Source organism: Malania oleifera, chromosome 10, assembly GCF_029873635.1.
Source record: "Malania oleifera isolate guangnan ecotype guangnan chromosome 10, ASM2987363v1, whole genome shotgun sequence".
NCBI classification, from domain to species: domain Eukaryota; kingdom Viridiplantae; phylum Streptophyta; class Magnoliopsida; order Santalales; family Ximeniaceae; genus Malania; species Malania oleifera.
Genome location: NC_080426.1, coordinates 80,674,755 through 80,687,372, shown reverse-complemented (window position 1 = coordinate 80,687,372; position 12,618 = coordinate 80,674,755). Strand labels below are relative to the sequence as shown.

General features: G+C 36.1%; 1 protein-coding gene across 1 annotated transcript; it reads left to right on the top strand.

Annotated features, from left to right (window-relative positions):
- The first annotated feature begins 1,065 nt into the window (after positions 1–1,065).
- LOC131166104 (probable fructokinase-7) lies at positions 1,066–5,650 on the top strand. Its single transcript, XM_058124395.1, has 7 exons — positions 1,066–1,467; positions 2,102–2,295; positions 2,443–2,655; positions 3,387–3,584; positions 3,726–3,866; positions 5,009–5,125; positions 5,257–5,650. The coding sequence occupies exons 1-7, from the start codon at positions 1,380–1,382 to the stop codon at positions 5,413–5,415; spliced, it is 1,110 nt and encodes a 369-aa protein (XP_057980378.1). The 5' UTR covers positions 1,066–1,379; the 3' UTR covers positions 5,416–5,650.
- The last annotated feature ends 6,968 nt before the right edge of the window (positions 5,651–12,618 follow it).

Sequence of the window (12,618 nt, the reverse complement as noted above, 5' to 3'; positions counted from 1 at the left end):
CTTTGGTATCCATCATACCTCACTAGCTTTACTTTTCTGTGACAGCAAAGATGCTCTACATATAGTAGCCAACCCAGTGTTTCATGAGAGAACAGAACACATTGAGATTGATTGTCATTTGGTTAGGGAGAAAATTCAAACTGGAATACTACATACTCTTCATGTGAATTCAAAGCATCAATTAGCACATTTCTTTACCAAGGCTTTGACATCACCACAGTTTATATTTTTCCTTTCCAAGATGGGAGTGATAAACATATACACTCCATCTTGAGAGGGAGTGTTGGATATGTGAAGTTAGATATATCAGTTAATTAGTTATGAAGTTAGCTTGTTAGTTAAGAAGTTATTTCATTTTATTCCTTGTATGTAAAAGCCCAGTTAACAGTTGTTTTTTTCATCAAGAATGCAGAGTATATTTTTCTTTCTTGCACCTTCTCTCTCTTTCCCTCTACATGATTGATCTCAGTTTATTTTCCCACAATTTGAGAAGAGTTCCTTGCTGTTTGCTCAAAACTATGGAAGTGACAGGCTCCTCTGCGACAATATTATTATTATTATTATTATTTTATTTTATTTTATTTTTTTTCTGTATTATCAGTTTTAGTGCATTTTGCTGGTATCGTAGGCTGCTTTCCTTGTTCTTTACCGGCTATTTGCTGGTTTGTTGACTTTTATGTTGGTTGTTTCGGTTGGATGTTCTGCTGCTGGGTTATTTGAAGTTCTGTTGGCTGTTGTATCCTCAAGCCTCTGGCTTTAGATAATTTCATTAATATAAATCACTCAGCTTTACCTTAAAAACAAATGTCGTATGGGCCTAGTGCCACAGTGACAGTGATAGGTATGATCGCCATTTAAATTTGTCATATGCATCCTTACGAGCACAAAACTTTGAAATTGCCTCAAATCTACGACACCCCTTTAATGGAGACTAAACGGGTGTGTGGAGTCCACGCACCCATGGGAAGCTTGCATATGCTGCACACGTATTCAAAAGTTTGGCTCAAGAACTGTAACCATTTCCAGCAGAGGTTTGAGGAGAGACGCAAGGGCATTAATAAAGAATCAGTCAACAACAGAAAATAAATATAAGCCCCAAAATTAGAGTGATGCCCTTATCTTAATTAAGAATGTTTCAAAAAATTGGGAAGGAATAAAATGAAAGAGAAGTAAAAATAGAAACCTTAACACATCCGAAATAGCAGGTTGCGGAGAGAACAGAAGAAAAAAGGTATAACTGGTTAAATTAGGAAGAAAGTGCAAAAATGGTTTCTTTGGTTGTAGCACATATGTACGTACAGGTTCATCTCATTGGATAGACTGCTTCTATCTCCCGCAGCGTTGATCGATCTTTCAAGGTATTACTTGCGTGCACAAAAATGTCAGGCAAACCCGGCTGCTGCTTTCCTGTAAACCTTGACAGATCCTTCAAGGGTAGCTTCAAACTGACAAGAAGCAGCTCATCTGGTACACATCTTCTTGCTTTCTTAACTTTTTTGTTTCGTCGGCATGGGGTTTTCATACCTGTGCTGTACGCCAACCATGGCTGACTGGGTGTTTTATTCCACTTCCTGTGCATGGATCTCAAAATGGCTTGCTGGCTTGTTGCTAGATAATGTCATGGCTCATATCTTAGATGAGAAATTTGACTTTTGATTCATTTGGGTTGTGGGAGGAGTTTTGTGCTTCGATTTTTATCAGATCTTTAATTTTAAATTTATTTGCTTCATTTTGGAAAAAAGAACATGTTATATTAATTATAAAGCAAATAATAATCCTATTTTTTTAATGAATCCATAAGTAACATATTGAATTGAAAGGAAAAACTATTCCCATATTTTATCAACAAGGATCATGCTGTGTGTTAGATGTAATAACACAAACTTTATTTTACAAGAGTGACTTTTCTAAAAAATTACAGTAGCTTTATCTAATTTCTATTACAATCTCGTTTTCTATTTTATTTATTTATTTGTAGGGATAAATATTTCATAAATAAAAAAACCTTAATTAATTTTCCTTTCTCAAAAAAATAAAAAATATAAAAAAGAAAAATCACTTTGCGCTGTGAAAATTCTTAACTACAAAGGGTTTTGTGCAGATGCAAAGGGACGGCCACAGGAGAAATCTTCTCTGGTTGTTTGTTTCGGGGAGTTGTTAATAGATTTCGTGCCAACTGTGGGTGGAGTCTCACTTGCAGAGGCACCTGGCTTTAAAAAAGCTGCCGGCGGAGCTCCAGCCAATGTTGCTGTTGAGATCTCGAGACTTGGTGGCTCTTCAGCTTTTATTGGCAAGGTACAAATTCGTCGATAAAAACACGTGTTAATTAATTTGTTCATCATCATCATCCAATCCGTGAATGCTTTTCTTCAATTAATTACACGAAAGCCTTCTTATAATTTAATTTCAATGATGTGGATCTGGATATCTTCTGCATCTAAGGTTGGTGAAGATGAATTTGGGTATATGTTGGCTGATATTCTGAAGCAAAACAACGTTGACAATTCGGGCATGCGTTTTGATGCACATGCAAGAACTGCACTTGCATTTGTGACGTTGAGAGATGACGGCGAGCGCGAATTCATGTTCTTCCGAAATCCGAGCGCTGATATGCTTCTTCGTGACACAGAGCTTGATGCGAGCTTAATTAAGAAGGTAAAAGTACATTAATTACAAAGGCTGTTTTCCCAGTAGCAATTAGAAGAAATTATTGCTTTAAAACCTTAATTATTGACCTTTTGGTTGCTGAATATATACGTATATCATCTGTTCACTTTAATAATTTCCAGTGGCCTATCTCTGACATGGATTTCGCGTTTTGCCCTCTATTTTTCGCTTCTGGTAGATTTGCTGGCAGATTATATATAGACACTGAGCAGACAGTTTACTTCTATCCAAATAGATCATGACTTTCAAGTTTGAAGATCCAAAATGACCTTATTAACTTCTTAGAAGAGGCCGCTGTTGTCAACTTCTTTTAATTATATATAAATATGGAAGTTTAGTATGCAGCAGCATGAATGTTTTGGAATCTTAGAAAGTAAATGAGTCTTGTTTTAGCCCATGAGAAGTGGAATTCACACATTGATTCTGATTTGTATATATTCAAAATGAAGTACAAAAATATATTATTTGATTTGCCAAATTAATCCAAATACAAGGCTTGAAATCAATACCCCAAAGACAACAATTTTTTTTTTTTTTTTTAATTTTCTTTTATGTATATATATATATATGGATAACTAAAATACCATTCTTCTTGATTTTAGTTGCACTCGGTAATGCATGGTTTCGATCTTGTACCATGGTACAACCTTCTTTAACGAAAATGTAGGTAGGTGCAATAAATATCCTCTTACTGATGCATTGGAGGTAATGTGATGCAGTCATGTATTTTCCACTACGGATCGATTAGTTTGATTGAGGAACCATGCAGGTCAGCTCACCTTGCTGCCATGGAAATCGCCAAGAAAGCTGGTACCATCCTCTCCTATGATCCAAATCTGAGATTGCCACTATGGCCATCAGAAGAGGCTGCCAGGAAAGGAATCATGAGCATATGGAACCAAGCAGACATTATCAAGGTTTGATAAATCTTTCATCGATTTTGCAGTAATTTCTACACTGAATATTTTGATTTGAAGGGTTTTTTTTTTCTTTTTATTAAACAGTATTTTTTGAACAAGCTGAATTTTCAGTATTTGGCTTTTCTGAGAAATTTTTAGATTAGTGAGGAAGAAATTTCCTTCTTGACCAAAGGCGACGATCCTTACGATGATAATGTCGTGTTAAAGAAGCTATTCCACCCAAACCTTAAGCTTTTGATCGTTACCGAGGGGCCAGATGGTTGCAGATACTACACCAAGGTTGGCATCGACTCATTCCCTTAATATGTTCTTGTGAATTTTATGCAGTATAGTTTCAAAGTCCTTGATTCTCGTAAGGTAATTTCATTTAGGCTTTAAGCATCTTCTTCAAGAATTCATATATGTATCAATGGAGATGCTAGGAACCCATTTAGTTTTGGAAACTAGTTTTCATCTTCTATTTAATTATCAAACAAATTACAAAATTATATAATTTTTTTAAAAAATTTACAACATTTATATGAAATAAATGAATAATAATAAACAATTTTGACACTATTTGCTTGTGAAAATAGTTTCACGATTTATTTTAAAATTTTCAAATAACTACAAAAATGTCATCTTTTTTTTTTTTTTTTAATTATCCAAATTTATATAAGTTCATCTTGAAACTTAAAAACGTTAAGGAAAAGAAAAGAATATATCAAGGAATTCATATTTTCATATTTGGTTGCTAAGGGAGTGAAAAAGAAAATAAAAAGATATATACTAAATTATGAACAAAATTTTGATTTTATACATTATTAATATTGACTTTTTTCCTAATTTTTAATCTTATGAAAATAAAATTTCATTTTTAATAAGGAAAATATAATGGAAAATGAGTTTTCTTCTTAATTTCCTTTTCTGAAACAAATCCTTGATTGAACCCACTCATAGAAAAGTTGGAAAACATCTTATCATTATTTTTCTAGATTTCCAACTCTTACTTTCCATATGGGAGTATGAAATTTGGATCTTAGTTTTTTAATTTGTGTGAATTACGTATAAAATTTCTTCTAAATTCACACAAATCCAAATTCAAACCCCGAAATCTGTAATTGTAAAAATTACGTTATATAAAATCTGAAAAAATACAAAACAATTTATCTTTTTCATAATTATTGTAAAATCTAAAAATAAAAAATGAAAAATTATTTTGCACACTTAAGTAAGCTCTTTATTTCCTAATTTTTTAAGTATGAATCTAGAAATTTTTTTAATTATGTTAAAAATTTTATATTTCTTTGAAAAATAAAAATAAAAAATGCTTTTCAAAACCTAACGGGCCATAGTTCTTTACGTTGTACACATTTTGGTTGTGTTTCCTTCTTTATTGCGCCTTTGTTAACGCTGCGTACGCAAATTTTTGTTTCGGCTAGGAATTTAAGGGAAAGGTTGGTGGTATTAAAGTTAATGCAGTGGACACAACTGGTGCTGGTGATGCTTTTGTTGGTGGGGTACTGAACAGTTTGGCTTCGGACTTGAATCTCTACAAGGTTTGATTTTCTTCCACGCTTTTAAATGCCACTGTAGATTAATTCGACGCCAAGCATTGGAAATTTCTGAAGGCAATGAGGATATCTACGTTAAGCATGCGAGCTTTATTTTTTCCCTTTTTCGAGTGCAGGATGAGAACCGATTGAGAGAAGCTCTTAGGTTTGCAAATGTGTGTGGCGCTCTCACTGTGACAGAGAGAGGGGCTATTCCTGCCCTCCCCACCAAGGAAGCAGTCCTCCAAGCTTTATCCGATGGCGTTGCTTCACCCAAAGACTCTGCTTCAAGCTAAACATATGTGCTCCCTTTTTATTTATTTATTTATTTATTATTTTTTTTAAGCTATATACCCAGCTACACATAAAGAGACCTTTTCACAAACACTTGGTGTGCAGGAGTTTGAAGCCTTGTAATCTATTATTCCTTTTTTGTTTTACACAACCAACCTATAACAAATTTATTCTGTTTTATATTCCCTTTTTCTGTATATATATTCGTATATCATTCAATGAGAAATTCAGAGAAGAATTCCAGCAACTCTCGTTCTCCTTCTAACATGGTATTAGAGCCACATACCACCAGTCTCTCTGATCCTCCTTCAATGGCAGCCAATCTGTCTTCTTCCTCTTCCCCTCACTCTTTTGCCGCTTCCTCCTTCTCTCACATCGTTACCACAAAACTCTCCATCGATAATTATCTGTTGTAGAATGTTCAAATCTCTGCCTACCTTCATGGACATGACATCTTCTCCTTTATTGATGGCTCTTCCATACCTCCCTCAGAGTTGTTGACAGGAATTGTGTATTCCCAAGAGGGGGCGCCGGGGGGGGGGGGGGAAGTGATTTGGGTATTTTAAAATTCCTAGGTCAAGTATGCCCTATTTATAAATCCACAATCAGTATTACACAACTTAAGATCTTTCTAAACAATCATAAATCTGCCGGGGGGGGGGGGGGGTGAAGTGATTTGGGTATTTTAAAATTCCTAGGTCAAGTATGCCCTATTTATAAATCCACAATCAGTATTACACAACTTAAGATCTTTCTAAACAATCATAAATCCCAACAAATATTCAATGTGTGTATGAAAAATAATATTTAACAGTATATAACAAGCATACACGTGCGGAAAATGTAAGGAGCGTAGGGAGAAAGAATGACAAATATATTTTTTTATCGAGGTTCGGCAAATACTGCTTACGTGCCCGCCTCAAGCCAACCTACTTGAAGATTCCACTACCTTACTCCCTTAACTGGGCGGAGCGACACCGTTTACAAATCTCCTTACAGGGCGGAGTCTCCCTAACTTACTTATCAAGTGAAGCCAAACCATTTCTCCTTACAGGACGGAGTCTCCCTAGCTCACTTATTGGGTGGAGTCAAATCAGTTCTCCTTACAGAGCAGAGGCTCCCTAGCTTACTTACCGGGTGAAGCCAAACCGTTTCTCCTTATAGGGCGAAGTCTCCCTAACTCACTTACCGGGTGGAGCCAAACGGGTTCTCCTTACAAGGCAGAGTCTCCCTAGCTCACTTACCAGGTGGAGCCAAACCTGTTATAAAGATATAACAATTTTCATACAAATAATATGCTTCTAAAATAAGCAAAGATGTACAATATAAATATCAATGCACTCTTATATGATATGAAATAAATCTCAATAGAGCATGAGTATTTTTCACAATACCAAAGAGTAAGAGACCTTTCAAGCAAGGATATATAGATGATTATATGCTCAAGGCTCTCTTGACTTAACCAAAGATTTTCTCCAAAAAATATATTTCAAAGTAACTGTAGGAGAAGCTTAGGGTTTTGCTCAAAATAAATTTTTGCAATAAAGAACAAGATGAGCTTTTGATTCTTGCAATGAAGATGCTCAAAGATTCACAAGCTAAGTAAGGTTTCTCCAAAAATATTCATTAAGAAAGATATGTGGAGAAACTCAAGCTTTACTCTCTAAAAATGATTTTCAAAATAAAGGATTAAAGTGAGAGTAAATGCTTTGGATGAATAAATAAATGTCCCAAATGACTACTCCTTTCAACAACCCTCAAATGCAATATCTTTGCAAGTGAAGGGAGTAAAGGAAAATTAAATCTCTCTTAAAAATATTTTTCAAATGAATGAGTATAAGAGAGTATAAATTAAAGCACAAAATATTTGAAAGGATTTTCAATGTAATCAATAGTTAAGAAATGAGTTATGAGAGGGGTATTTATAGACTTCTCCAAGATATAGCCGTTTGGGACCTACTGGGCATTAATTAATTTGTTTATTTCAAAATTAATGACAATTTTGCGCTGAAAACTTGGGCAACCCAAGAGGTCTGATTGCCTGAGGACATTTCCGGTCGGTTGGCCCTTAGGCGATTTTCAAATCATCGAGAAACAACAAGTTGGGCCAAGATCCGGTCGGCCGGGCCTTTAAGGGTCGGTCAACTGATGTTCTTTAGTGCTAAAGTGGTCAGTTGGCTGGGCTTTAGAAAGCTGGCCAAATACAAAGGCCGATCGATTGGGCCTTCATGCTTTGACAATGGTTAGTCAGCTGGGCTTTAAATTCTAGCCTAAAATAATCTGGACAGTCGACTGGGCAAGAGATGTTGTCAAGGGTTTGGTTGGTTATCCTTTACAATTTAGCCCAATATAGTATGGCCGGTCGACTAAGGAAAAAAATAACATGATAGGGCCAGTCGACTGGGCACATTGAGAAATTGAGTTTTGGCCCACGTTTTGTCCTCAAAATCATTTAAAAACCTTTGTGAGATTTAGGCATTTTAGAAAAAAGGTTTTTTATTTTTTATTTTTTTTATTATTATTTTTTAATGAAAGGTTTGGTCTCCTAGGGTTTGTCTATGGTCATCATTTTTGAGCTTAGCATCATATCATGCAAGACGTGCATTGTTACAGAAAAATTTTAAATGCATTAAAAATTAAAATAAAACATGTCTACCTTTCTTGCTTTATAATTCTTCATGGAATACGTTGGACGATATGTTCCTTAAGTCCCTTAGGCTTCCATTTTTTCTCTTCCATGTGTGCGATCTGAATGATAAACCTGTTAAAGTACTAGACACACACATGAGATACTAGTGTTTTGTCAGTATCAAAATAGGGACTAGACTCAAAAAGTCAACAGTTGTGATGTTTTGAAACTGTTGATGTTACTGTCGACGATTTCCGTTGGGTGTCAGATCTACGTGTTGATTAGAAACTTACCTTTTTGGTTTGATTTTATGGCCATTGGAGCGATCTTCATGCTTATAGGATTCTTCCTTAGTTGGTGAGAGCGTGGGTCTATTGCCTTGTTGGTGTGAATAATCCTGATTTGTAGGATTTGTTGAGCTGATTTCGTGGATGGAATTGATTGTCGGGAGAGCACCCCTCAACCGCTCTCCAGTGATTGGGGTGTGATTGACAGCTATAGTGGAGAACTGACATGCATTGCTAATACCCTCTTGCAAACCTTGTCAGGGTTGGAGGCAAAGTTTGGAAGGAAAGTAATGAAGAGCGAACTTAGACATTGGTTTTGTAAAGAGATCGGCGACCTAGTGAGTTGTTGAGACATGTTGAGTGACGAGTAGTCCATGTGCAACACGTTCATGCACGAAATGATAATATAGCTCAATATGTTTGTTATGAGCGTGGAAAACAGGATTAACGGTCATGTAAAGTGCACTGAGGTTGTCACAGTTGAGTATAGGAGGTGATGGTAGTGGAATTCGAAGGTCTTGGAGGACAAAAGGTGATTGAAGTGAGTTCAGCTGCTGTGTTGGGCATGGCATGGTACTCAGCCTCCGTGCTTGAACGGGAAATGGTTTTATGTTTCTTTGAACACCATGAGATGAGGTTCCCTCCAAGGAATGTATAGTAGCCTGTGGTTGATCATCGTGTTGTAGGACATCTTGCCCAATATACATAAGAAAAAGCAACTAGATCAAGTGGAGTGTGAGAAGAAAATGTAACCACATTCCAATTTATCCTTCGACATATCATAGGATATGGCGAACCATTTGTAAGTGTGTCGATGTGGGAGCATGCATGAATTGGGGGACATAATTAACACTAAAGGAGAGTTCAAGATGTGTGAGTGTGAGGTATTGTAAAGCACCAACAAGTCCCTGATAGTAACTAGGGTTATCTATGGGATTGTCATTGGAAGTAAATTTAGTTTTAGCTTCAAGTAGTGTACTCATGGGTTTACAATCAACCATGTTGGAGCATTCAAGGATCGTGAGGGCATAGTGTGATTGAGATAGATGAAGCCCATTGGATGTTAGGGTGATTTCCATGCCTAGGAAGTGATGAATAGGCCCTAAGTCTTTCATCGCAACTCACTACTAAGAAGTTGAATAAAATTTGTAACAAGTGTTAGAGTAGAGCCAGTGAGTAATATATCATCAACATAAAGAAGTAAAATTAGGGAGCCAAAATAAGAGTGACAAACAAATAGAGAAGGGTCAGCGAGGCTACAGAAGAAACCATATTTAAGAAGAAAGGCACTAAATCAATCAAACCAAGCATGCGGTGCTTGTTTTAAGCGATAAAGTGCATGTTGTAGTTTACAAACATATGTTGGATGGTGCGGATATGCCATTCTTGGTGGCTACTGCATATATACGTCCTTAGAAGTTAAACCATGTAATAAGGCATTTTTGATGTCTAGTTGAAAAATGGACCACTGTCGATTAAGTGCGATGGTTATAATCATGCGTATTGTTCTAGGTTTGATGATAGGGGAAAAAGTTTGAGTGGAGTCCATGCCATCAATTTGATGGTACCCTTTGGCAACCAAGCATGCTTTAAGTCGATTTAAGGTACCATTGGGTTTGAGTTTTGATTTAAACACCCACTTGGAACCAATGATGTGCATGTGAGGTGTGCGAGGAACAAGCGTCTAGGTCTTGTTTTTATGGAGGGCATCAAGTTCTTCATTCATGGTTGCTATCCAATCAGGGTGTGCAAAATTTGTTTATGTTGTGAGGCTGACGCGATATGGTGGTTGAGGTGAGTGTGGTCAAGGCATACTTTGGATTGGGTTTGACTATACCAAGTTTAGATTGAGTGACCATAGAGTGTGGTTGTGCTGAAGAGGTAGGGTGTTGGTGAGATGATGCCAATGGTTCAGGCACAAGCTATGGAACTATGGTGTGGGAAATTGTCAAGTTATCATGTGGAAGTGAGTCCCAGGGCGGTGATGTGTTTGGTGACGCCAAGCTGTGAGGTAATGTAAGAGAAGCATGTTCTAAATCGTCGATAATGGTAGTTGATAGTAAGGGACTTAACCTTGGACGTATGGAAGTTTCTGAGGTTGTGTCTCTAGGAGAGGGAGTGGTATTGTTAGGTAGTTAGGTGTCGAAGATACAAATTACTTGTGGTGTTGCTGTTGTCATGCCAAGTGGTGTGTGTAGACTTATATGGAAAAACTAGCTCATCAAAGACAACATGTCGGGTGATAAAAATTTTTCTACTTGATGGATGAAAATATTTGCAAGCCTTGGGTTGGTCATTGTATCCAACAAAAATATAGAGAAGTGTTTTTGGGATCGAACTTGTGGTGTTGTGTGTCCTAAGTGTAAGGAAAACATTTAGACCCAAAGATTCGAAGTGATGAGTAAACTGGATGGGTGCCATGTAAAGAAAATTGTGGAGTTTCAAAATTGAGAGCTGATGAGGGCAGCCGATGTAATGACCCAAAAATTCATACCATTTTTTTTTTCTATGTACTATAAAATCATACTATTATGAAAATCTACTATAACATCTCAGTCCCAAAGCGGGCACCGAGGAATCCTTGTTCATAAAATAATACACCTATGCAGTGGAAACATAAAATCGTATAACCATAATTACAATACTAGAATTCAGTATTTTCTCAAAACATATATATATATCTGCAGCAGCATCCACCAACCCTCTTAAGATCTACTCAAAGATACATCTTCCTAACATTTACCTTTCAGACAGGGCAATACAAATGTCCCCTTTATCTCCGAGCCTGATCTGCTCGTCTAGTTAGATCACCTAAAATATGTTAAAGTACTGAGATGAGACAACTCTCAGTAAGACAAAATATGCTATTACCAGCGTGTGGCAACTGAGTTTGCAAGAACAATATACTTTTAATCAATTGAAACTGAGATAACGTGTAAAATAAAATACAGAATAACTCACACCTATGTGGATTAAAATACAACTGTTTCTTGACTTTCTATTTAATCATACTTTTAGTATTTGTCGGTATATCTGTTGTTTTCTGTAAATCTGTATAAATATATGTAAATGTGAAAACTTTCCTGGATGGATAACTGTATGTTATGATTTGACCCTTCAAGACAGGGTTGTGCGGGCCATAGGTGGGACTTAATACTGGTTGGCCTACCAGGATAAGTCAACTGAAACCTTTGCCGTCAGATCGGCCGCCTTAACCCAGACTACCGAAGAGCCTACAATCTCTCCTAAGGCACGATCGACTACTCATAAAACCCACACACTATCTGAAGTATGTGATTGCACTCTGAACTGAAATAGCTATGATACCGTGCTCTGAAATCTCATCTGGTCCGTTAGAGCCTGATACCATATAATACTGAACATATATATTGTTTTACCATGATTTTGTTACAACTGAATTAACCATAACACTGTAATAACTGATATGAATAAACTGTAATATCTGAGTAAACTGTAATATTTGAATACACTGTAATATTTAAATGTTATGGTTCTGTAATCTGTATATCATGGTATTCTGTAAATGCTGTAAAACATTTTTCTATGTGTATACTGTAAATCATGATTCTGTAAATTATGTTAAACATCTTTCTATGTATATATACTATACATTGTGAAACTTTAATAGTTGTGTAAATTTTGTAATAAACTGATATTTACTTATGCCACACAAATAAATAAATAAAACCTATGTACTGTAATCTGTATATTTCTGATAATAAAGTTAATTTATAATCTATAGAATTTTCTTAAAAACACATAATGTCATATCTAAAATCATCCAGAATTCATATCCCAAAATACATATATTTTACTGGTGAAAATTCCTAAAATTACTAGCATAGCATATTTCCCTTACCTAGCTAACTGAACTCGTTTACTGATTTCTAATTCACGCCTATGGCATTCATGATTCCAAAACCCTGAGTCCCTGAGGAAACACCCACCAGGATCCTTAGCCTGCCTGTGGTGTTTGGAAACTGAAACCCTGAAATCACAACACCCTAGTTTAATCAACTCAACTTTAGTATAATTTCATCGAACACAAGATCTGGGTTTAGAAAAACTTGATAACCATGAAAATTCTTAAATAACCTACTTACCTTGATTTTGGGATGGAGCCTAAACTTCTCAAATCAAATTCTACTCCGGTTAAACTGTAAAGAATCTCCCCAGGATCAACATGGTAACTTCTGATCGTCGAAACGAGGAAAATTGGGGTCAGAATCATAGAGAGAAGTGAGGGGAATCAAATTCTAGAGAAAGAG